This window comes from Ruditapes philippinarum, unplaced genomic scaffold (genome assembly GCF_026571515.1).
Source record: "Ruditapes philippinarum isolate M1 unplaced genomic scaffold, ASM2657151v2 ctg3469_1_1_1_1, whole genome shotgun sequence".
Taxonomy (NCBI): domain Eukaryota; kingdom Metazoa; phylum Mollusca; class Bivalvia; order Venerida; family Veneridae; genus Ruditapes; species Ruditapes philippinarum.
The window spans coordinates 42906-70231 of NW_026865765.1; the positions used below are offsets into that span (position 1 = coordinate 42906).

At 31.7% G+C, this 27326-nt stretch overlaps 2 protein-coding genes across 12 annotated transcripts in view; one reads left to right on the forward strand and one right to left on the reverse strand.

Annotated features, from left to right (window-relative positions):
• The window catches only part of LOC132730224 (E3 ubiquitin-protein ligase TRIM56-like), a 40248-nt gene extending 18936 nt beyond the window's left edge, over nucleotides 1-21312 (reverse strand). For 6 of the 9 annotated variants that reach the window (XR_009625732.1, XR_009625733.1, XM_060716093.1 and 3 more), the window contains exons 1-2: nucleotides 21140-21311; nucleotides 10720-10947 (exon numbers count right to left, since the gene is read on the reverse strand). Coding sequence is in view for 7 of the 9 variants with exons in the window: in XM_060716093.1 (XP_060572076.1) it covers nucleotides 10720-10823 (104 nt within the window). In the remaining 2 variants the exon portion in view is untranslated. Of the gene's footprint in view, nucleotides 1-359; nucleotides 519-10719; nucleotides 10948-21139 lie in introns of those variants that run through there. The other 3 variants (XM_060716092.1, XM_060716100.1, XM_060716095.1) reach the window with 3 other exon arrangements.
• Nucleotides 21313-25102: 3790 nt separating this feature from the next.
• The window catches only part of LOC132730220 (ataxin-2-like protein), a 32809-nt gene continuing 30585 nt past the window's right edge, over nucleotides 25103-27326 (forward strand). For 2 of the 3 annotated variants that reach the window (XM_060716087.1, XM_060716088.1), the window contains exon 1: nucleotides 25103-25420. In XM_060716087.1, coding sequence (XP_060572070.1) covers nucleotides 25332-25420 — 89 coding nt within the window. In that variant the 5' untranslated portion in view covers nucleotides 25103-25331. The remainder of the gene's footprint in view (nucleotides 25421-27326) is intronic. The other variant, XM_060716089.1, reaches the window with a different exon arrangement.

Consider the following 27326-nt stretch of genomic DNA (forward strand, 5'->3'; position numbering starts at 1 on the left):
TAGTCAACGTTCGATCTGATAAATAGGTTGGAATAACCACATGTAATTATTCAAAACAAATGAAAGTGCAGAAAACATAGACCTATATAGTTGTATATGTTTCATAAACGTATGTAGACAATTTACACTTGGTAGATGGTACAAACACTGAACAAATCTGTTACATGTTATACAAGAATCATTATGTTCTGTCTTTCTGGGATAATTTCCCACCTTTCTTAATAGTTTATACCTGGAAGCCATCACATTCCCCGCCATACAGCTAAACTTGTTTTATGTTTTCATCTGAACAATAATATTTAATCGAGTAAAAATATAATATTTGAAGAACAAGAATAAAAATACAGTACTCCACCCACCTGGCTTTCGAAACCTTCTCGGTTATTATCATTGAGTCATCCATTTATAAATCCTTCCTTGCTCACATATCAGTTCGAACTGGGGAAAATGTTTCACGGGTGTCTGTATCTAACGCATTTATCTGGATAACTCAGCGCACTACCGTATACCCTCTAAAGAACTAATCACAGGTGTTTGTTTTTATTATTAACATATCTATATTTTTTCGCTCTCCAGTGATTTTCTGTTTACCTACTCTTTTTTTCGACGTTACCTGGATATTATTTATAGAACATTTGATTTTGTTAACATACTACGCAGAAGAAACATGAAAATTTTATAACATGTTGATTCTTAGAAACGAAACATTTTAAAATTGAAAATTAAAAAAAAAACACGTAATGTAGAATTAGAAACTAACGATTGAACAAAGTTTACCCTAGCTTATTAATACAAAAATAAGAGTAAAAATAAATGTTATATTAAACATACAGTAGCTTCACCTATGTTATGTTTTGATGGTGATTTATATATTACTGATAACCTAACATGAGTAGTTAATAACATAATTATATTTATATACTATTGTAATTTCTATATTACAAAATCACATTTACAACTCATCTGTCATCAACTAATATACTAAATTCTGTTCCTTTCGTTGATGATGTTTTTTATTTATTACAAATGAATAAAATAGTATCATAGCATGTTTCCCTGACTACCAGAGTAAACATTCCCGACCGGACCCACCCAAACCCATTCAACAACCAACAACTAAGCTCCCTCCCCAAATAGTCACTGCTGTATGTTTCTTTAAGAAGAACATGAATAATGATATATCATTACCTTGATCACGTGATTTTTGATAACAAATGACCATGATGATGCAGATATGACGATATTAATATGATAATCAGTCAACAAGTATTTATAAGTCACTTAATCAATAAATAAATCAATCGATAAATTAATAGATAAATAAATCAATTCTAAAAAGGATGAACAGTTATGATTAATACTGGGTTACTGAATAGACATATTCAAATATTTTAAATAAATACAACAAAGAAAAGATTCACCTTCATCCGGGTAACTTTTCTAAATTTCAAGTAATTTACTATGACATAAAATATGTGAAGAATGCAAGAAAGATTTATTTAAATATACATCTCTGCCTTTATAACAAGCGTATTCATGCCAAGTCAAAATCCAGGAGCGAATGTTGGAATATATGTTATAAAAAGAAAAAGGTTTTATTTGAAATAATTTCGAAAGCAACGCTATAGTCGCTAGAGCATTAACGAAACTAAAGTTACTTCTTTGTGCAGTCAATACAAATTAAAAGTTATCAGTGAACCCGTATAAAATAACTATGAAGCCGTATAAAATAACACAAAGTAGGACAGTTCCCAACTCAAAGTATGAAAACTCTCAACTCAAAGTAGATCAGTTCCCAGCTACAAGGTTTGGCAGTTACCATCTCAAAGTAGGACAGTTCCCAACTCAAAGTATAAGAGCTCTAAACTCAAAGTAAGGCAGTTTCCAACTCAAAGTAGGTCAGTTTGCAACTTAATGTAGGACAGTCTCCAACACAAAGTAGGACAGTCTCCAATACAAAGTAGGACAGTCTTCATCACAAAGTAGGACAGTTCCCAACTCAAAGTAGGACAGTCTCTAACACAAAGTAGGACAGTCTTCATCACAAAGTAGGACAGTTCCCAACTCAAAGTAGGACAGTCTCCAACTCAAAGTAGGACAGTTCCCAACTCAATGTAGGACAGTCTCTAACACAAAGTAGGACAGTCTTCATCACAAAGTAGGACAGTTCCCAACTCAAAGTAGGACAGTCTCCAACTCAAAGTAGGACAGTTCCCAACTCAAAGTAGGACAGTCTCTAACACAAAGTAGGACAGTTCCCAACTCAAAGAAGGACAGTTCCCAACTCAAAGTAGGACAGTCTCCAACACAAAGTAAAACAGTTCCAAACTCAAAGCTGAACAGTTCCCAACTCAAAGTCGGACAGTCTCCAACTCAAAGCAGGACAGTTCCCAACTCAAAGTAGGACAGTCTCCAACACAGAGTAGGACAGTTCCAAACTCAAAGCTGAACAGTTCCCAACTCAAAGTAGGACAGTCTCAAACTCAAAGTAAAACAGTTCCCAACATAATGTAGGACAGTCTCCAACACAAAGAAGAACAATTCCAAACTCAAAGCTGGACATTTCCAAACTCAAAGTAAGACAGTTCCCAACATAATGTAGGACAGGTTCTAACACAAAGTAAGACAGTTCCCAACACAAAGAACAGTTCCCAAAACAAAATAGGGTCGTTTTCATCATAAAGCTTGAACGTTTCCAACTTAAATAGGACAGTTCCAAACGATTCTCAAATCCACACCAAATGCTTATCTAAACATATCTTTAGAAGTACGACTAGTAAAAGTAGAATAGATTATTTCCAATGCTTTTTGAAGCACTAAATGAATAGAACAATGAAAGACAATATAATATAATAAGTGTCTGTTTTTTATACATAAATTAATTATTGCATCAAAATATTTATATTTTATCTTGCATCAAGAATTTCAAATAAATATTTCTGACCAAATTAATTCTTTGAAAGGTTTAGAAAAGAATAGAAAATATACGAGTTCATGTCAGCACTTATACTAGTTTAATCTTTCCAACTACACACAGCATCCTATATCAAATATTTTTGTAGAAAAAAACAACACATTTTCTGACTTTACAGAAAAAACTAACTTTCTAACCAACCCTTAAAGCAAGCCAGAAACGTTCCTGACTATGCGGAAGAAAAAAACATTTTTACCAACCCTCATATAATCATATACAGACTTGTTTAGATTATGATGTCACATTATATTACTGTTATTATGAGTCTTTCACAACAAGAACTATGTGCGAATCATACGGATACTATTTCTTATGCAGCCATCAAGTCTTGAAGAATAATGAAAAATGAAGAGCACTAGACAGTTGGCAAGTCATTGCCCCTTCATAGGTGAAGTCGTTTTCCGGACAATGTGTCAAATGGTGCTTTCAAACGCCGATTGGTATTGAGGCAATAAGGAAAACATGCTACACTTAAAATCAAAGCACAGAAGGCGCTGAATTTGTTTGGGTCTCAGAATGTAAGAAAGGTGCAGGTTGTGAGATTATATGTATAGTGCCACCAATGCTTTCCAGCGTTTTAATTGTAGTAAATTGGCTATAAGACTAATTGCAACACTGATATTCAATCCAATGTTTATTTGACTTTAACAATTTGAAAAAAATGAGTTACCTTTACTGGGATTTGAACTCCAGACCTCTCGCTTCCTAAGCGAGCCCGAAAACCCTTCAGCCACGGTGAATTTATATGTGAACGGGCTGAAGAAAACCATATTATTCTAAATTAGGGCTTGTAACGACTTTAACTGTTGTTTAACACAGATGTAAATAATCCTGGAGCTTACTAGAAGCATTTATATTTATAAAGAATCAAAGGGCTGCAAGTTCTGTGGTATTTTCTGATCTTTGCAATCTAAATCGTACTGTATATCTGTATGCATTTTCCTGTATAGGTTTATTTTTATGTATTATAATTCATTTTGCAAGGCACCAGAGTTTGATACATACGGAATTCTGCATAACTAGAGTTGCATCAAAAAATCATTTATGTTCATTTTTTACGACAGTCACACTTTATCCTTGCATATCATGGCTACTTCCTTAACAAAAACACTTAAAAAAGAATTTAACAAAAAAAAAAGGTTTCCTCGACTGGGATACGAATTCGAGACCTCTCACTCACTAAGCGAGCGCGTTACCACTGTACCACGGAGAAGTTATACACAGAAAGGCTGAATAATATTAAGTCATTCTAAATTTAGAACTTCCATTGCATTTCGGGTTTGTAATCCTTATTAATTTCGAGGTATTTTGTTCAGGGTAAACCTGTTGTTTAAAATTGAAGTAAATATTTTAGCGAAAATCCTCTCGCCCAAACAGTCCGACATGTAGAATCTATATATTCCACTACCCTACTCGGTTTGTGTAGTATTCGGTAATAAATAGTATTTTCATTGATAAAATCATATTCATCCGCGTAATTTGTGATTGACAATTCTATAAGCCAACGCTATTGTTTAACTTTAAATGCGTTGTAATTTGTTGGATACTTGTAACAAAATAAAATATTTCTTTCTTTTAAATCGCTAGTTTTAAGCTGTTTGAGAACTACTTGTTGTTAGGTTTGTCGTAAACTTCTGTGTCAGAGATTGAATGTCCGCTTTGTATTTAGTTATTTTCGATCAGAAAATACAATAAAACAATATTAGAAATCTTCGACCATTCGGGAATTACTTTGCTTGAAAATTGATGCGCCTGTCTTTGACAATCTTTACGCAGTGATCTCCCCTGAATTTTTCGGCTTTAGTGTACATACAAAAGGGAAGTAACCGCTTCATAAAAGTGGACTACTTTCGGCATTTGCAATTAACAACATTAGACTCTGAAATTTCGCTACCATTATTTGTTTGGTCTGACGACCCAAACAAATAAAAACAAATCTCAGACACAAAGGGGAAAGGTTTTTGGAACTATTTTAAGAACATGTTAAAGATCCTGTATGTTTTGTGATTGATATTGTCACTGTGTGTATACCACACTCGCAAAAAAATATATATGTATATAATTATGCAAATAAAACAATTTTCAAACATCAAAGAATATGTAAAATATGTATTGCAAATATTTTTGCACATTATATTTAATCAATAAATTACATACATTAATTTCTTTTTGGATAATTTGACTTAGAATTTATAGAAAATAAATTTTAATTACCTCCCTTTATTTACACGAAATGTTAAAATTGGGTAATATCTTTATAAATAATGCTTATTGGAACTTACAACTTTGACAACTCTTAATTTGAGCATCATATTTATGAAATAAAACCATGAAGAAATTGTGTTACAGGATCTTTAAACCAGCAAGTAAACTTTAAACCATTTTAAGATCAAATCTGTAAATCGGGAAGGAGTTCGCGACACCCAGTCGCAAACAATGAAAAAGCTCTCTAAAACACAGACACACTCATATCAGTATAGTTTTAAGAATTTGAAGCCAAACCACTTTTCTGTCACGGCCTTGTCTTGAAACGTGGTAAAAATATCTTACAATAGAAACAACCAATATGCGGTACGATAAATTGGAACCGTGAATGAGTGCAACAAATTTGTATTTTAAAAAGAAAAGACCAAGAATTGTTTAGTAATTATGGAACATGTTATCTCGGATCATATCTTAACGTTTTAATTTGAGCAATGTACTTGTGCTGCTTGGAATTTGGAATAATCAAATATCAAAATATTTCAGTCGAGGGGTCTGGTAAGATTGCTCGGATTGAGTATGGGGGTGAGCTATGTTGCACTTTTTCATTATCCCTCATTATCCCTCAATCAAACAGAGTCTGAAATTTACATGTAATTTTGATGTAATTAATGCTTTCGAGATATCACATTTAGTCAAGTTTTTTAATAGTTATGTCGGTGCCAGGAAAAAACAAGTCATGTAAGTGCTGAAATGGTTATTCAGCAAAGAGACATCTATGTCGTTCAAATAGGACCTTAATCAAATGGGGGTTCCAATCTCGAATTAAGTGAAAACAATAAATACATGTAAATAAATATATATCTCTTTTAAAAAGATATCTGTATTGAAATGACCAAAATATACTGACATTAAGCCCCATATAATAATGATGTTATATTATCATGTTTATGGGGTTTGTTTATGGGGTTTTTTTATTGTATTTACAATGAATCTAGATTTTCATGGAAGATTACAAACTGTTAAAATGCTGAATGAGTACACGGCATAATGAAACTTTTGTTTTCTTATTGAAAATAAAGCAGTTTCTATGCGAGAGGCGTTGATTCATTCACAATTGTATACATCTTGATATGAATGTTTTGCAATATATACCTATTACGTAACTAAACTTATACAAAAGAAAGAAGAATGAATTTCCCTTGATTTGGCGCACCTGTACAGAAAGTTTGCCAAAACACAAAAGAAAAGGAGGATACTTATGTTTTCAACAAACTGTCTCATACAACATGAATGTTTATATTATCTAATAATGAGTTTGGGTACAAGTAACAACTTTTACAATCAAGTAAAAAAGTGTTTAGTTATAAACAGTGCCTCATTTTCTATATAAAATCTTTTGTCTGTTTATGTTTTTGTATTTATCTCATTTTCATTGTATCGTTGAAATCTTTGACATAAGTACCCCATGTTGAGTTTGTTTCCTAAAACAAACCATCATCTCTTGATGTGAGTTTTTAGTTGACCTTTTTTCAAGTGAGTTAAATGTATCTGATATGTCATGGACAATCTTGTTTCAAAGCTCTGTTTCACAACTGTTAAACCAGATTTATTTTGGAACGGTTTTTCCATGAGTGCCAGATTTTGGAACGGATTTTCCATGGGTGTCAAAAGCATCGTCTTTTAACACCTTGATTTCAGGTCAAACATTGAGGTCTCTGAACACTTGCCAAGTCATAAGATAGTTTTTCTCCTTCTTTTATCTTGATTTAAGCGTATATGAAACATGTTTTTAGATTTTGTACCGAATGTTATATATACAGACTCGGAGGATGTTTGGATTAGAAAAGCTATTTTTATCTCGTTTTATTACATGCTTTACTTATTAGTTAGGTTTTTTCTTGTGTATTCTTTCATATCAAGAAGTGGAATAGTGCGGGCAGTGTTGACTTTTAGTTTATTCCTTTTTTATAATAGAAGAGTGTATTTATGGAACACCCAAATTATTTATTAAATGGAATAATGATGCACTGTAAATCATTTCTTATATCAAAATCTTGTATAAAACCTTAACGTATTATACTTTTCATTGCTTAGAACAAAACGTATGTGCTTATTTTGATATTAAACAGCTAAAAGGGTGGAGCAGAGCAACAGACTATTATTTTCGTATGTTTTATGTACGCGTGTTTAATCCAATAAGAATAGACATATATATGTTCATAACGAGAATTCGTGCGAGAAAGACAGTCAGAGAATTTTTCCAATTTATTCAAAACAAAATAAGACTTAAGGAATCTTATAACAGGACTGCAATAGATAAATTTATCTAACTATTTCATTTCATTATAAATAAAACGGTTCTAGAGTAGCCAATAAATGTCCGTATGAGATAAACGGAATCACTGTGTCAATATAATTCAATTTGAATGGTTTTCTGCGAGCACTTGACCCTGTTATCTCCGAGCACTATTCAAAACATACTTAATTTAATTTTATATCATATTTTGTGAGCACAGGAAGTAGATGAGCTTACCCATTGTGTAATCAGAATCAAAGTAAAACAAATATGTATGAACTTGAGCTAAACGCACTATGTGCCAACATCATTTTCTCACTCATATATAATTATATACTGAAACTATGTAAATGACAATACAACAATATACTAAAATTCAAAACGACTTTGTTGACACAGCTATAATGCTAAGTCATTTTTTTCTCATCCAATTTGCACAGTTTCTGGCCAACTAACAGAGGAAATATAAACAGTATAGCTAAACATATGATGGAATGAGCACACAAGAAACAAACAAGCAAAACCTGTTCTTCACCTGCAATAGAATACTTAATCACAATATCTACGTAGGTACATTCTGCTTATGTCTAACGGTGTAAAACTATAAACCTCAAAAACTTCTAGCTAAATTTTTATACAACTTTTGTCCATCTATGTAAAAATATACATTCCTATCGAACAATGCTTCTAAATTTTTTCCGATGTACTTCTATTCGAGCAACTGCTACTTATGCCCGCCTGTTTAAAGCTAAATATGTCATCATTTTATCATACCAAGGTTATTTTAACTTTTATCCATTTATGCGTAAGGTTATTTAAGTCAAATACTTCAAATCCCTTTCTACGTAGGTCATTTCTAGATCTATATATCTAAAATGCTATATATTTTTCATCTATCATTTCTATTAATTTCATTTTAACTTTTGTCTATCTGCGATAAACATGTAATCTAAATAGCTACTGAAATATCTAATGGGGTCACTTCAATTACTAAGCATCTGTTTGAAACTCTATTGGTCAAATATATTATGACATACTATTAATTGGAATGATTTCTGTTTTATCAAAGAAAACAACAAAAGTCTTTATAAGTATACCATTCAATATAAGATACCTCTACATTTTAGAAAAAAAAAACATTAGATGCAGAATTTATCTAAACATGAAAATTCAGTAAAAACATTCAGACTATGCAAAAGTTAGAAAATCAGCTTTCTTGTTGTTCTACCATTTACTTTTCGAGTTTTCATGTAGTTTTTTTTATTATTTATTTTAACAAATACTTCAAAAGCATAAATACACTTAATCCAAAATAGAGGAGAGTTGGATATTTATACTTCTAGAAAGAAGTTGATAAATAAAAGAAATGAATCATATATGTTATATAACGCGTGGTTAATTTAAATGTTGCTTGATGGAGTTTTAATGGTCCGTTTTGCAAATTAATTTCAAAATTTGTTTCGTTTGAAAGAAAACCAATGACTGATAAAGTTTTAAACAGACGAACTCCTCACCTGTCCCGAACTGTATTGCCAATCTGCCTCCATGGTTTGTTAGGGGAGGGGTCAACAACAAACCTTAAACATATTGTGGATCCAAAACATGGTTCAAACAGTTGATAAACATATTTCAAATGAAAATAAATTAAAAACCTTTCAAGACAATTATCAGAAAATGAGCTTTTGATATTGATATAAGAATAGTGCATGTTCATCAACGATCAGCTTGACTTTGAATGAATATTTAAACAAAAGCATGTGGCAATGTTTATGGTTTTAAATATTGTCCTTTTCTTGTAAGGGAGGCTACTACTGAGCTACTAAGAAATTCAGGAGAAAAACATTGTACGAGATTATTCTCCCTTGAATGTGTTTGGCTCGAACCCAACGCAATTACACTGGCAGAACAAGTTCAAAGATAGGGTATCGGATAAATAGTACCATCTGGATAATACTCTTTTATTGTGTATTGACTACAGAACTGTTTGCTGTATGAATATCTTTAACAACTCAAGAAACATGTACATGATCTTTATCAGAAATCTTCCTTACGAATTCCTATTTTCTTTAAGCAAATAGAAACTGCTGACTTCTTATTTTCGTATTTTCATTTTTTATACTTACTTTAATCAATATTGTAAAGGATGATTATTGCCAATACTGCTTTAATTATAAACATGGGATGCGTTTTATTGAAATAAAAATAAGAGGATAATTATTTCAAGATATATCAGGAAAAAAATGAGGCTGCATGAAGAAATACGAAAATAATTATAGAAATTGAATCCGAATTATTTTCTGTAAACGTGTATGTATATACTCATTTATTACATGCTTTTCGGTGGTTTATAGAAATATATCAGTGATATAAAACTGGTAATTTCACTGTTTGAAACAGTGAAATTACCACTTTGATAAATAAAAGTAATGACTTCTAAAACATTGTGATGCCAATTTCCAAAATTACATTGATGCAATGTCACTGACATAAGTTTTATAGAGACTGTTCAGTAGATTAGGAGATGAATTCGTAATATACCTCTTACAGCATTGGCCTAAACTTGGGACATAAGATATCTTATGTCCTAGCCTAAACATATTATGATGAATGATATCGGAAGACCAGAAATATATTAAGACTAGAATGATATACGGAGCAATTTCCTACAGGCGTCACCACACAACACTGACTCTACTAATGAGGAAAAATGGGAGATCCACAATGGCAACGAACATGATTACAATACATTAAAAAGAACCTGGCATCGTCTGAAAAAACGATTAATAGCAATAAAGTAAGACTAATGTATTTAGTTAGAATATCTAAAATCACTTCATCAAAATTACACCTGTATATATATATGAACAAGATCATTTCCTTACGTGTGAAAATATTTACAAAATAAAATTACCTGTAACAAAATAAATAATTGAAAGATTATGCAAAACATGTTCTTAAAATATATTCAATTTAATATAATATTTTTTATAAAGATTCTACTCTATATTATTATGAAAGATACATAACATGTAAATGTTCTATGCACATGGAATTCAAGGTCTTTCTTAGTTTGTTTTCCCGACGATAAATTATGTTGCTTTGATATCTTGAAAATGTATAAAATTAGTATTAAGTTAGTATTTGTATAACTCAAGCCATTAGTACTCAACATGTAGCATCTAAATGCAATATTATTTGAGAGGTCATGAAGGGATGAAGGTCAAGGTCACGGTCATTTACTTACCATGTGTCCTCGTCATCAACTATAGAGTCCTCTCGACTACTTGTACCATGCAGTTCCCGCTCTCGTGCCTCCTTCCTCTCGCGATATGACTGCATTGTCGTCATGGTAACGTGACTACAAATGCTCTATGATTGGTTGTTAGTCAGCTATAAATATGTTAAGTTGATTATCTCCCTTTGCAAGCCGGAAATGATGTCATACCGCTGTTTAATCCCGCTCTTGTGTTATCTAAATACAGCAAAAACGGCAATTTTATTTGCGAAACGTATTAAAGCTGCTACACTTAAAAAACTTTTAACGTTTGTTAAACACTACACCCTGCAAACATGAACTTGTTTTACTGTAATTGTTTGAACTCGGTAAGAAATCTATTTAAACGCAGCACACACATAAATTTAGTCGGAGCATTGTTATAGCGCGACGAAATTACGCAAAAGACACAAAAAGCACAAAAACATCTATTTTTTACTAGCGGTTTTAGACAAAATTACACAAGCACAAATGGTAGTTGAACAATGACCGGCTTGCACATCAAACCGACTATGGAGATGTTCTAGATGAAGGTCCTGTGAGCAGGAAAATCATTTACGTAATTCATGCAGACATGCAGGTTAGCTGGGCAATTTAGATTTGTGCATAATAACAATAAGTGTGCGAGTTATGACTTTGTGACAATGTCAAAGTGGAAAGAGTTATATTAAGTGTTCACGCTTAAATGTACACCGATTGGTTACCGTTTATGTCACTATTTGGGTAAAAGGATGAAATTCATTAAATGACAAAAGGGTAGCATTAAGTTCATATTATAATACATTAAAGTTCATTTTGCCAGAATTTATTAAGCGTAAGCAGTGTATGCGTTATATCTCGTAAAACACGAATGCATGCATTTTGTTATGCTTCAAGATTTTTACTACAAAATAGAACTGCACAAGTTATTTTGAGCAGTAGTGACAAATCAAATGGAAGTTATTTAAATCTACAAAAGAAACAAGTAACAACGGTTTGTAAGCTGTCGCTTGATTGATGGGTTTATATTGGAAATGGTAATGCAACGTTATTTATGTTCTTCCATATGCCTCAACCCTGTTTAGATAATTGTTTACATATTTTTTTTATATTTTCGAGAAAAACAAATGAATGCTAAAATGTTATAGATTTACTGCGTCTTAAGAAGTATACATAAGTAATGGTGTAAATTAAGTGGCGTTCAGTCCAACAAAACTCGGTGTGCACAGATAGTTAAATTAGTTTTAGCCGGGCATATTATTTAATGTTTACAGAAAACATGAATATTATAAATATTATAAATATAGAATGGATGATTTACGTTATTCTTTATCTCTACCGAAGTGTTGGAACAAAATTAAATGATTACTCAAAGCAAGTAAATGTTAAACGTCATCATCGATCCTTTCAGTATAAAAAATGATGTCAGCTCGTGCGCACGCGGTTCTATTTTTGGCATCAATTTCAGGAAAACACTTCTTGTAGAATCAGATTGTTGAAATATCACCAAGTAAAAGTATCTAATGCCAAACCCATCAGAATGATTGTATCAACAGGTAGTTTGTAGAGAAAAGGTAAAGTCTACATAACTCGTTATTGTTAAATAAATTATCCTCATCAATTGTAAATTAGATACTAGCATATGAATAAAAAGGATAAAACGGGTTACGTGTATATAAATTTTTATGTAAATTCGGTCAATTTCTCAATCTTCCATATTTCACATTTTAAACAAAAGCGGTGAGATGAAAAAGTGTATTTACTGTTATAGTAGTTCCTAGTCGTTGGTTTGATTTTGGTTAGAAAAAGGTTGAACTACATTTGTATAATTATATAATCTGGATTTTCTAGGACTTAAAGAAGTTCAAAACAACGAAGTCATTTACATTCTTCATTACAAGAATGCCGCATGAGGTAGCTATAAAGTCGCATTTGAGACTTGTTTAATCACCTTCATTTGAAAGTTTTTTATGAGTTGTGTGTCGACATTCTCTTAGTTCCCATGCCACCGGTTTAAAATAAAGGGGCAGGCCTACGTTGTGCCTCTTTGTGACCACATGAGCCATGTCTGAAATATTCTTGAGGTTGGAATGATAACCGGGTCATTATCTTATGCGTTAAATGATTAAATATAAACATTTTAAAAAAGATACCAGTCTTAAAAAATATAAGGCTAGTTTTAGAAAACATTTCGCGACATGTTCGTGAGAATTTGGCATATACGTATCGCCAATTTTTTGTGACAATCAAAGAGCTCTTATATAATAAAAATTTGTTTATAGAAAATAACACATACTAGGACCTTGACCAAAATACTATGAACTAAGGATATATGAAACACAAAAAGATCATAAAAAACACTGATACTAGTACTGTCTATACTGTTACCTCATTGAACTTTTTACCTGTCGTGTAATTTAGGAAATATGACTGACAATGTGTGAGAACGTTTGTAACTGTACAATGGTATTCGCAGATAAGTGTTTTTTTTTTCTTCTTTTCTTTTTTGTATACTTCTCTAACAGTACGCTATACGTTAATTAATACTCACATTAATTGCATACTTATAACATTATTAAAGCATGACTGCTCTACGTTTTGAGTCATGTTTTATACTTAGTTACACATGTTTTATATACATGTACTGGCATTTGGGGGAAATAATTCCATTATCGAATTTAACGGTTTTGTTTACAGATATCTATACTACAGATTTAAATACAGCTCTGTGCCTTACGGGCATGTACCAAATATTTTTCTAATTGAACATATAACTATGTTACTTTTGACTATCTCAATTCTCATTAAACTAGAACTATCATACCCCCACCAATGTTTTTGACAGAAGACGACTTAGAAAGGTGGTTAAGGAATAACTTTAGTGGCACAAAAACATATACATAAAAAGAAATTATCTCTGGTGAAAAAAGACAAATTGTACAGGTAATAGTATAAATATATATTGTTAAATCATGTTCGAAACAGTTACAAATAACCTTTCATTTTCCCAATGTACTAAAACAAACAAAAGCAGTGAAGTTAAGAAAATAGGATAATTATGTCAAAATGTAATTTAGAGTGAAAAAACGTTGCATACTGAGCTTATTTGTGACCCTTCATATATTATATAGTTTCAAGTGAATATCTGTTCTAGTTTCAGAAACATTTAAGTATTAATGGTTTTATCAGAACATTTTCTAAGTCTAAAAGGTGCATAACTTGTGTCATAATTAAATGGAATTGTAGAATGTTCGCCATCTGAGCTTGCTTGTAACCATTCATATAAATTTTAAGTTTCAAGTAAATAACTGTTCTGGTTTAAGAAATATCATAGTAAATAAATTTAAAGACATAAAAATGGACTTAAAATGGACTTAACTTTGTCAAAATAGAATACAAAGTTAAACCCCCCCCCCACCCCCACACACATTTTTTAGTTATGAAACTTGATCTGCATATCTTACTTGCGACACTTCGTATAGATTTGAAGTTTCAAATGATTATCTGTTCTAGTTTTAGAAATATTCAAGTTCCTGTTAAAAGTTCAGAACTTTTTCTGAGTCAATTTTGACCTTCAAGTGTGGCCTTGCCCTTAAGCTGGCACAAGGGTAAGATGGGTTCTGCACATTGCCCAGTTGGGGTGAACATTTGAGTCAAGTGTGAAGAAAATCCTTCAATTAGTATAGAATTTATAGAGCGGACATGACATATTGTCTAGTATTGATTGTATGTAAATACAAAGACTTAAAAAGGGGCATAACTTTATCAAAATGCAATACAGAGTTATGAAACGTGACCTGCATATCTTACTTGTGACACCTCATATATCTTTTAAGTTTCAAGCAAATACCTGTGTTAGTTTCAGAAATATTCAAGTACATGTTAAAATTTAAGAACATTTTCCAAGTCAATTTTTAACCTACAAGTGTGACCTTGACCTTAAGCCGATACAAAGGTAACATGGTTTCTGCACATAACCTTGTTGAGATGAACATTTGAGTAAAGTTTGAAGAAAATTCTTCCATTAGTATAGGATTTATAGAGCGGACACGACATATTGTCTAATATTTGATTGTATGCAAATTTGAAGACTTTAAAAGGGGCATAACTTTGTCAAAATGCAATACAGAGTTATAAAACTTGACTTGCATATTTTAATTGTGACACTTCATATATATTTTAAGTTTCAAGCAAATACCTTTTCTAGTTTCAGATATATTCAAATACATGTTAAAATTTAAGAATATTTTCTAGGTCAATTTTTACCTTCAAGTGTGACCTTGACCTGACATGGGTTGGGCAACATGGGTTCTGCACATCCCCTTGTTAAGGTGAACATTTGAGCCAAGATTGAAGAAAATCTTTCAATTAGTGTAGGACTTACAGAGCGGACACGACATACTGTCTTATATTTGATTGTTAGATATTTGACCTTCAATTGTGACATTGACCTTAAGCTGACACATGGACAACACGGGTTCTGCACATCCCCTTGTTGAGGTGAACATTTGAGTTCAGTTTGAAGAAAATCCTTCAATTAGTATATGATTTATAGAGCGGACACGATAATGGAAAGCGAATCCATTATAGCCCCCGCCCCCCCCCCCCCATTTTATGGTGGGGGTATAATTAACATTCGGATAAATATTTCACGACTATGGCCATTTATACAACTAACGGAAAATAAAGAAATTGGCCGAATTTACGGAAAAATTACGGAAAGAAGCTTTTGAATGCATATAATAAGTACAAGTTTTAACAAGTTATGGGAAGTTACGACATTGGTTGAGTTCATATACGAAGTATTATTCAAATTAGTTATGCGAATCGGATCAAATTGGTCAAGTTTGTTAGAAGTATAATTCTAACTAGTCATGAAATCGGGTTTTACGAAATATTGATACGCGCAATACCTTATACACTTACAACGACCATAGTTTAATATAATGCTATCGCAAAGGTGACACCTTTTGTCCTCCGTAGAGTCCATATGTCCGAAATTTAGAAGTGGCATGTATGGCACTTAATAAAAAATGCTTGAAAAAAATGTTGTCCGCTCTAAGGATATACATAATATAGTTTTCTACAGCATATTGAGATTGGAGTTAAAGTAAGAGCATGTATTCTAAATACACTGCAATACATGTGTCGGCAGATGTGATAATACATGATTCCTGTAAAACTTCATCACCATGACAGGTGTTGAAGTAGTAGACCCGTAAATTAACAAAAATAAATCAGAATATTTATAAACATGTCTGCTTTTAAAATTGGTTATACCTAACTCGCGATACAAAATTTTTGTTAGATAATTTATTACATATGGCTTAAATGTCTTGTAGTATAATGGTACATAATTTAAGTTTTAACATGTTTAAAATCTTTAACATTATTGTCAGCTTTATAAAGTACATGATATCAGAATTAAGTATGTTGAGTTTATTGAGTCATAAATTATAACATTTAAAATACAACATGATCAATGATAATATTGATTAAGAATATCAGAAGAAAACATCTATGACACCATAACAAATTCTTGTTAGAATGAAAGCTTAATAATTATAGGAAAGGGGTTATACGTGTCAGAAGGTCCTCTAGCAAGTACTTTTGCAGTACAAAGTGTAAAATTGGAAGGGGATTAAATAAAACGGTGGTCTTCAATGTTACCTGCATGTGATTTGTGTTAAATTTGGTCTATAACACAGATTTGGCTCTGTATATATAATTATGTATGTTTGGAAAAAGAGTGTTTGTTGTACTTAGAGCAGTCTATGAATTCAACGATATAAGCTGATACTGCAGATACAATTTGCATTTTTGCTCGTTCTCTACTTATTGAGTATGTCATAAACTCGTATTGTTTATACTTAACTTATTTTTGCGAGTTGCGAGTCTTTCCCACTTTTCCAGATTAGCCCCCCCCCGCCGACACCTCAAGGTATATTGGCACACGACAGGCCAAAAAAAATTAAGCATCAGTATTTATTTCTATATCATTAAATTCTACATCACCTGTGTCTACTCGTGTGTTGATTGTATTTTTAAGGATGTGTAAGTACATATGATGTTCTAAGTAAACGCTTTTCAATGAACCCATTGTGTTGAATGTGCATATATTTCTAGGTCATTATTGTCCATGTAAAACTAGTGAAAAGTGAAAAGACTAAAGAAACTAAAGCGGAAATGGATTATTCCAACAGGCTACCTGTTCTAAACGATCCATATCGTGTTCAAAAGATGAGTCATTTATTTGAAAGATATAGAATGTATAAACCAATCATGAATTACGCGTCTGGAAATTCTGAAAATAAATTGATTTTATCTGACTTCAGATTACAATTTACCAGATCTATTTCTAGCATGAAAGCGTCTGTTAACAGCCATGATTGAAATGGCTCTTCAATCCAGAGTTATTTTTAGTTTATACCCGGAACTTCTTGAAATAGTGATAGGCAGAAGTATTAAGCACCTTATTGTTTTTGTTAATTTATGATAGTTTATACCTACAATAACAACAAAGAAAATGTTTACTGATATACTCGCTTACTGCAATCTTCAAAGGTTAAGAGTTGTGTTTTTTTAAAGGCCCATTATGCCTCATTTATTTCTCAAAAGATTTTTAATGTTAGTGTACTTTTATAGTATCTAAAAATTCATCGGCCAATTACCTGAACCAACTTTTTTACCTGTTGCTTTTTGGCAAGAAGAATGTAGTTTTAGTGAATTAGTATTTTGTATGGAAGTCAAAATACTAATTTGTTTACATTTTGCTACTTTTATGACATTTAAATTCACATTTATCGTTACTTTCCTTCAGGTAACAAGCATCCAAGATTCTCTAAAACAATTATTTAAACATAATAAAATTCATGTTTTCCCTTTCTAGAAAAGTAAAAATTTATTTGTTTATGAGGCATAAGGTGCTTTTGATTAAAGAAATAAGCAGCGTCATAGGTATGTTGATTTATAACCGCCCATATGTTAAACAACAAAATTTCAAAATGAATGAAAGGCATTTTTGTTACGAATTAAAGCAGACAGAACTTCAAATTGTGAGACACATTTGACTTGACTGGTGTCTGATTTAAGATTTATTCGTTGTGTTGCTTATCATATTAGCATGATAAAATAATATGTTCAATGTAGAATTGATTATAATTTCAAACGTATAATTATGATTACTTATAATACATTATATTAGGTTTATACAAAAGAACATCAAATGATTCTCGAGTTAAATTTGTGTTTTAAATAAAATTCGGATTTATAATTTTATATCTAAATTGCAGTTCCTCACCACCATTCAAGCAGCGTTGATTTAACAATATGGTATGTATTCGGCTTAGAATATAATTTACAGTAAGCAATATTTCTGTGTTGAATCATCGGATAGACAGGATGATTAAAAACTATATACCATTGTGCAAAATGCTTACATCAGATATGTGCACATGGAGGTAATCCGCCAGATCCTTCAAGTTACATGTACAAGTAGATGCACACACCTATATAATTAATGAAACCTAAATTGTATTTCCGGCGTTTATCTTGATAAAATTACACTTTCAATTTTTGAATGATTCATTATATGCAATGTATGTTGTAGTAAGAAATTATAGCCAAAATGTCGTTATTGTTTGGTGCTTTTCTTCTGCAGAATTTTCATTTCCATTTATTAACGCTGTTAATCATTTATATATTATTAAATTGATTAAATTATTAAATGAGTGATTTGCCTGTAAATAAAGGAGGAGCCCTTCTAACCAAATCAGAGTTCTTCCTGCAGACTCAATGACAAAAACAACCTAAAAGTGAACATTGTACATATAGCCCGTTCAATTACATGATTGATTAATTACATAAATGTTCATAAATAGAGGTGGAAATATCAAGTCTTAAAACATCTCGTCTTCTCGGAGATTGTTTAATGGTATAAAACAATCCTCAAAACACTTTATTGAAGGTAAAGTGTACCAAACCTTATTAATTGCATGATTTATTTAGTATCAAGACAATTTTTCTTCTGCTTTTAAAAAGTGAGCATTGGAATAATATAAAGATTTCTTTTTTCCAACAACCCCATCTCACGCTGTGGAAATAGCTGGTATCAGGCCTAGCGGTGCGTTAATTAGGAACTAATCAGTGACTTCTATTAGTGATATTACTGTAAATCTGATAATCTTAACAGACAAGTAGCCTTTGTGGTCAGTATAAGGCCACTCAACAGCTGTCCATCATTTGATAAGCCAACAAAGTAGCATTTAATTATATAATGTTTGGAATGCCTTTGTTTTAAACGCATTATGTAATGGTATATGCAATAATAATTAAATTAGATAAACCATTCATTGATACGACAAAAAAGAAGACTTAGAATGATGGAACAAATGTACTTAAAGTGCTTGATACCGTGTAGGATAGAATATGGAATTTTCAGAGTTAATGTTTTCATCAAACTAAATTTTCTTTCACAGAACATATTTATAAACCTTCTGTATACCTTGTTTAACCTTGATTTAGAACCAAAGTGATACAATGTATTGATGGGTTAAGCATTTAATGTCTTTATTGCCTTATTTTAGTTTCGGATGCATGTTGACTTTATGTTTGGGCAGAAATATTATATTAAAATTTATACCTTTCTCGATGAATTAAATGCATTAAGTAACAAAAATTCTGCTTACCTCTTTCTGTGTCATATTTTTTAAATATAAGAAATTCGACAACAAAATGGACGCCGGTATTACATGTGTCGTCAATTTACTTTGGTGTTATATTAGGAGTACATTACATGTACTGACGGATGAGAACTAGAATTTTAGAATTATATACAGTATGTCTAGGAGAACCCTTGAATTAGTACTTTGTTGTTCTCGACATTATTTGTTTAGAAAAAAGTCACTTATGAATTAACTTACAGATTACACTTTCATTGCCCTTTTCAGTGAACGTTTAAAACTCCTTGGCAGTAAGATCAGCATGTTTATTTAAGTGTTATTTTTGTCCGTACTTCGATTCTATACTGATCCAAATTTCAGGAGAAATTATGATAGTTCTAAACTTTAAAGAACATTGAGATAATCGTGTCGATCATTAAACGACGGTAAAAAGCGATTTTGGACGTGAGTCAAAAAATGTTATAAACCAAAATATTCAAACAGTAGCTTTCATTCTATTTCGGTACAGATAATTTATTGTCAAAACAATAACATATGTATGTTCATCATGTATTTTGTAATGAACTATTCTCGCGCAGGTTTATCATTGTTTTCGATTGATTATATTTTTTCTCCAATTTTCGGGGAAAGATGGTGAGCATGTTAAATCAGGAAAATGGAAACAAGATACAAATATCATTGCTTGAAGGTTTAGATACCGCATGCTAGTAAAACACACTTCATGCTACAAATAATGAATATGCCAAAATATCCGTTGCCATAGCAACGATAGGAATATACTAGCTACATGGAATGCATTTGATGATTATGCTTACAGATGGCTAGACTACTTAGAAAAACACTAATATATTTACAATATACTGTCAATATCAAGATAAGTGGTCAAATCTTTTCTTGTATACAAACAATAAGGATATTGACCATTGGACAGCGTAAAGATTTAAAATTAAAATGGAAATCATAGAATAACAGAAATACAGGTACCTTAATGGAATTAGTGGTCTGTGGTGCACGTGTACTTTTAACATTTATACTATTTCATGTCATTAATCTTCGTATTGTTTTAGGTTTTTTCAAGTATTTGCAATACTAAAGTTATACAGTTATCCATCTGGGTACTACTAAAAAACATTACTTGTGTGAACTGAACGAAATGTTTGCATTATTTGTTTTCTTTAACATATAAAAATATTATGTATGACAATTTAATCTAAACCTTCTTCAATTGTACTCTGAAAATTTTGCATGTAGTCTTCGTAAATAAGTACAACACGCGTCACTTGTCAAGAATTCAAAACCTCGAAAATTCTTGATCAGGAATTTAAATGTTGGCATATTATCAACATATCTCCTTTGGAATAAAATATTTTCTGGTACGTACTTTTAAAGATGCCATGCGCAATGCTGAATCATTCTAACCATCTAACATACGGCTGAACTTCTTTGTACAGAGGTGACAAATTTAATGGCATTATAAACGTTTAATGCTAAGAAAAGGTTTTATATTTCAAGCTGAATTTTTATAGACACTTGACCTTTTGAGAGATAATTTTTCAACACAGTTTTCAAAAATATCATTTCCAATGTTTCATACTTTTTTATTACGTTAACGGTTTTTAAAACAACAGACACAGTGATAGTAGTTGAATAAGATACACACGTTCGACGTAACATATTACTAAGTGTTTTACATAAGCCAATATAGTGAAAGAAAATTATTTTCAGCTTACCTTTTGGTTTAAGTTTTTCCTTTTCCTTATGAATTTAAAGATCACAATTTGTTAAACATGATCGTGAGAAAAGTAACACAAGAAATCACGGGAAAATCAATCACGCTTCAAAAACCCTAGCAAAAACACACACCAGTCATACAGCTCAGGTAAAATATTAAACTGCTTCTGCGCATGTGTGCTTCCGCTTTGTATTACACTTACTTCCGCTCTGTCATTCTCCAAGAAGTCAGGTGCGTCGTACAGATTCACCGCAAAAAAATCTTATCAAATAAAGTAAACTCCTACATTTTATCTAAATTCTGACCAACAAACATGTTCGCTATTGACATATATTGCTGGCAGCGTAATTACATACTGTGAAAGAAGATCACATATATATTTTGGATCGAATCAAGCATTCATAATATCATGTGTTCTTTTTTAAAGACCTTATTGTAATATAAGCCTTCAAAACAGAAGATAAAAATTATGGAAATAAGGGAAAGCTTCGACGCAAGCTAGATTACAGAAGTCGATGCATATAATATAAAAACATTGACAAATTTTAGGAATCCTTCGAGAGAATGTCAGCTCATTCAATTTCAGACTACCATTTGGTAGAACGGGCACATTAAATAATCAAAATGGTGATCTTAAAATTCATAAGGAAAAGTAAAAACTTAAGCCAAGAGGTAAGTGAAAATGAACTTTCTGTCACTATATTTGCATAAAAAATTTTTGTAAATTTTGCTCGTTAAAATCAAGACATTTTACATCCAGGACAACTTTAAGCAGTCGCAAAAATTCTTCAAGGCGGAGTACCAGTTTTTATGTGATATGTTGCATGTATAGGGAGTTGCTAAAGCAAAAGACAGTATTTTTGTAACCAGTATATGTGCAGGTAATTTTACCAGACAGACGAAATGTCTGGCCACAGTAGATTTTAAGCTTCAATGGAATGAATGACAATTTTTTAAGAACCTGGCTATTATACATGGGATAGATATATATAATATATTTGCAAAATTATGACATATATATTCTCATTAAATTGTATTTTCTTTTCTAGGTTGTTTAGTTTGGGGTCAGAATTATCTGACGTATTGCTTGTAGGACATTGACGACAGAAACTTCAAGTTAAGTGTGGAGTGCAACCTATTAATTAGGCTGTTTACTGAGAGTAATTGTCATACAGAATTAATACAGAACATGGTAAAACTTATCCATAATGTTAGTATAACCTATAAAATATTTGCAGAGATACTATTTTGGGTGTATTATCTTTTTATACCCACTATTAACATGTTATTTTTTATCTTATTTGTGTATATATTCATTTGGTATATTAAATATATAATCACATGAATCAATACCATCTAATTTACTTTACTCCAATCAACACTTTATTCACAAAATGACTGGGTGCTGCAATTTATCAAATAAAGGATGCATATTATTAAGAGCAATGTGAATAACAGAAAGAGTAAGGTGAAGTTAAATTGGAATGCTATTTCTGAACCATCTCAATACTTTACTCAATTCTAAATACATGAAAATCATGAATACAAATACACTGTTTACATGAAATAAAGATGTTATTGTCTTACAATAAAGTTTAAAATATACCATGATACAATTCCCAAATCCTTAAAACACATAAAGCACAACTACATGTATTCTCTATTGAAAATACTTTTCAACTTCCGCAAAAAATCATCAGCCTAAACACATTTGGAGGGAAATTCAAAGCGATCATCTGATTTGTTGAAAATACAATTAAAAATAATAGTACAAGGGAAGTAACTGGATTCAACCCAGCTATGTTTAAAACACGAAAAGATGACCCTGTTACACACTTCCCTTCCTTGGAAAATGACGCCTCGTCATTCATTCCCGTCTGTTTTAGTCATAGCATTACAGTGACCGCGGTCAGTCAGCCCGGACCGCAGCCGAAGACAAGGTATGTTCATTTTCTGGACTGACAGGTAACTAACTATAATGCATTAAAGTCCAAAGTACTGCATGTGTGCTATTTCTTATACTGTTCCGCATTTCCCTAGAACATAATGGTAAAAGTCGAAAATCATATTGTTTCAATCACAAAATTTCTTGTAAAATGTTCTGAAAATTTGTTGGCAGCTTATATTACGCGCGTTTTAACAGTAAAATGGTCCTCGCGGTTGCACGCCGCTAAATATTAGTGGTCTCGAGAATGCGCTTGCTATACTTTTTTGTCGGACTGCTGACGACATATCGAATATTATACTATTTTAAGTCTCGCTGAAACTTATATAAATGAAAAAGGAACATTAGGAATTAAATTTACCTAGTATATTCATTTAAAATGAACATTTTCTAATAGAAAGAGATAACCGCACTAAAACAACGCATTATTTTATTGACGACGTTTAGTGTAGATTTCTATATTTGCATGATTTGTACGTATTTCATCTTTTGATAGATTAGTGTACTTGTATCATAGTTTGGGGACCTTTCTGTTGAAAATGTGTCAGAGTTAAATCGTATACAGGCACTGTGCCTTAACTGAAGTGCAGGAATTGGTTATCCGCACTCTAGAGCATACCATTTGATCGGCTCATTTTTTCTGGGGTTTACTAATTGTGGCGGCAAAGAAAGGGATAGCGATAGAAATATCATATTCATATGCTCGTTCATTGGTTACTTTTTTCTTGAGTTTCATATTATGATAACAGGGAATGTTTTTTATATTTTTGCCAATTTTTGCAAAAGAGAAAGGACATCGACACAAGAGGCTATCTGATTTGTATGAGGGGTCTCTTTCTATTACATGTACTCATTGACCGTTAAATCAAACTAGGAAAATTAATACACGTAAGTGCTATCAAAAGAAACATAACCTTATCGGACGGCTATTATATAGTATCACAGTGTCAACATTCACACAAGTCATTCATAGAGGAGCATCTTACATGCAACACAATCAAACAGTTGTAATCCATCACACACGCACGCGCGCGCTTTATGAGTTTCGAACCCCGGTAAATGTCTTGCCATGCGGGGACGGTCACATGGTAAAATCCCAGCCAAAAGCCCTATAAAGAATATTTTTTGATAACAATTTCAAATTAATTTAAGCACTGAGTACAAGATCCACTTAAAAGCTCTTAAGAAATTCCCGTTTGATGTGTGATGCTCATTACGTTTTACTCATTATGAAGTTTTAGACTGTAAGTGCGATTAGTATGTGTCCCGTTATCAGTATATTTCTATTCATATTTTTAAAGAAATTAAGTTGAAAATTAATTCCGTTCAATGTTCTCTGCAATATTTTTTTTCACAAATCATACTTTGCAACCTTTTGTAAATGTATAACGCATTGTTACAGTTTATACATCGCCTACAATAGCCTAATTCTTCTAATACACACAAAGGTTAAAACTTATGGATAAATGAAAATGCAAAAATCACTGGAGTGAATAACTTTTTTGAAGAATCCATGGAATAAATAAAATCAGATGCTTTGACTTTTTGAACATTTTCTCTCTTTTTTTTGCGAATTAATTACCGTTACTTAATGCGATCGGGCGGATGGATGGAAAGTCATTACCGTACCATCTGAGCTGACTACTTTCCGTTACCAAAGACTTATTCGTCAGATTTTAAAATATATGCGTATGTGAAATATGTTTTTTTTATTCTGCAAATATAAAAGATAGTACAAGTTGTTTTTACTTTGTTAAATGTTAATGAAGATCAGTTTAAGTCAGTTATAAAGGTTTAATTAGGTTATTAAAGAAAAAAGTAATGCAACCGGAAGTTCAAATTATCTCAACAAAATTGTAAAGTAGTCCCTAAAATAATCCCAAAACATGCACGTAATTGATTAATAAATCATACATTTACCAAACAAATTGCATACGGATTTTTATATCCATAAGTAGAAAAACTGTAATATTCAGGAATAAATACTAAAGTTTTTGCTAATAACAAATTCCGTCAGAAATGAATTAGTAGTTTGTATTACTACGCCCAGCCGTTCTACATGTTCTTGGCAAAGCCGAGAAATTTATTTGTTTTGATTGTGCTCATCATCTATTCATAAGACTAGGAGTTGCTATTGTATGCGAAGTCCCCTTTCAATGATTTGTCATCCTTTAACTCACATTTCTTGCGGTATGACCTTGTAATTAAGTTTTTTTTATGACGCTTACCCCATCCACTGTCTGCCATGAACACGATCAACAGCAAGAGAAACAGAGGTGGCCGGATGAATTCTGGCAATCGCACAGACAAGAGACAAAATTATATTCAAGATAGGTACTGTCATAATTAACCTATTCGCTACTTAGAGTTATGATTCCTTACTTGTCTTGCTATGTATGATTGTTTGCAGGGAATTTTATTGATCCATAATTTTGCATGTCTACATAATTAAGTTTACAAAAACAAGTTTTGCAATCTTTTGATCGTACTCGGGCATTGAATAGTTGACAGTTTGACCAAATGAAAATGTTACCTTCTCATATTTTCCTATTGTTAAAGTTTAATGTCCAGCAATATTCTGACCCAGTATAGAAGAATCTCGCACTTGTAAGCTTACACATCTTCTCCCCTAAAATTATAGTGAACAGTTGAACCGTGACAAATGTATCATTTGTATATATGTATTGTATTGTAGACAATAGGGGTGTAACAATACAGCAAAAACCGTATTGCAATATATTGCCATTTTGCTGAAGCGTATTGCAATATATTGCAATACGTATTGTCGTGTATATGTTTTGATGTAAAGATGGAGTAACATTCATATACTATTATTATATGCATATATTTTTAGTAGAAACTTAATAAATATGTAAGGAATAAATAGAAAGTAAAGTGTCACACAATTTGATAAACAAAACTAGTCGCGTGTGACCTTTCACATCTGGGCCGATTATGTAAATTATGCGGCCGCTTATTATTTTTAAGTGTACTAGTTGTCGGATACTTTTATCTTACGTTGGCGCCAACAAAATTCGCCAATTAAAGATTTTATGTGAATTTTGTACAAAATTAGAAGGCAATTAATTGAAAATTATGATTTTTATAAAATACCGGTTTTCCAAAAATCGTACCGCGGTACGAAATTTATTTTTTCATATTGCAATATATCGGTATACCGGTAAACCGTTACACCCTTAGTAGACAATGTCTTTACCATGATAAATGATATTATATTATAACAAATCTGAGCAGTAAAAAAACTAATTGCAGTGTTTCTGCTACTCTGATTTTTGACGAAATAATCTCAGGAATGACACATTGAAATTTGCAATTTAGTTGTTATCTACCTTAATTGGAGGTCTTTTTATTAAGTGATTTCTCCTATTATTAGCGCCATACTGTTTAAATTGGCAATTACTGTTTGAGTATCCGAAATTTATTTATTTCGGGTAACTGCATAATATGTTTAAATTCAATTTAATTGCTAACGTTTTCTGTGTCAATATCAGCACATATACTGTCGAACTTTTAACTGTTCTACAATCAGTCAAGGTATCCAGGATTTAGACATGTATAGTCTTAACAAGAGATTTGTGCATGCAGATGCTTATCTCACAATGGTAAACACCAACCAAAGATAGGGTCTTTAGTGACCAAATATCAAAGTTTCTGCTTTAAACAGATGTCTGACAGTTTGTTTTAATGCATATGAATATGCAAATAATTTGTTCTTTCTTTAGATTTTTCGTTGGCAACCACAAAAATTAAGAAATTGAAGTTAACTTGAAATCAAACAGTTCTGAGTTTTTTTTTCAATTTTTTAATTTGACCCTTCATAAGTTCAAATGACCCTTACATTTTTATACAGAGGGTAACAAATGACCCCCAAATATCTAGTCTGGCAGAAACACTATAATTGCATGAAAAATTATTTGAAGCTTTGGTGATATTTTATATATATTGCCATTATTGGTGTATCATCAATATTTTCATCTGATATAATATATTATGATTGCCCTTAATCAATGACAGCTCTATTGGAGAGTAAGGAGAGTAAAACATGCAAGAGGAGAAAAAACAACAGTTTTAAAACCCAGTAGAAGCAAATTATCTTTTTATGTACAGTAGAAACATTACCATCACACTTTATTTTTCCCAGTTGAGGAGACACTATGCTAAAATTACTATATGTATGTTAGAGCCACGGAACGATTAATTTTTTTTCCTGATTTCCATT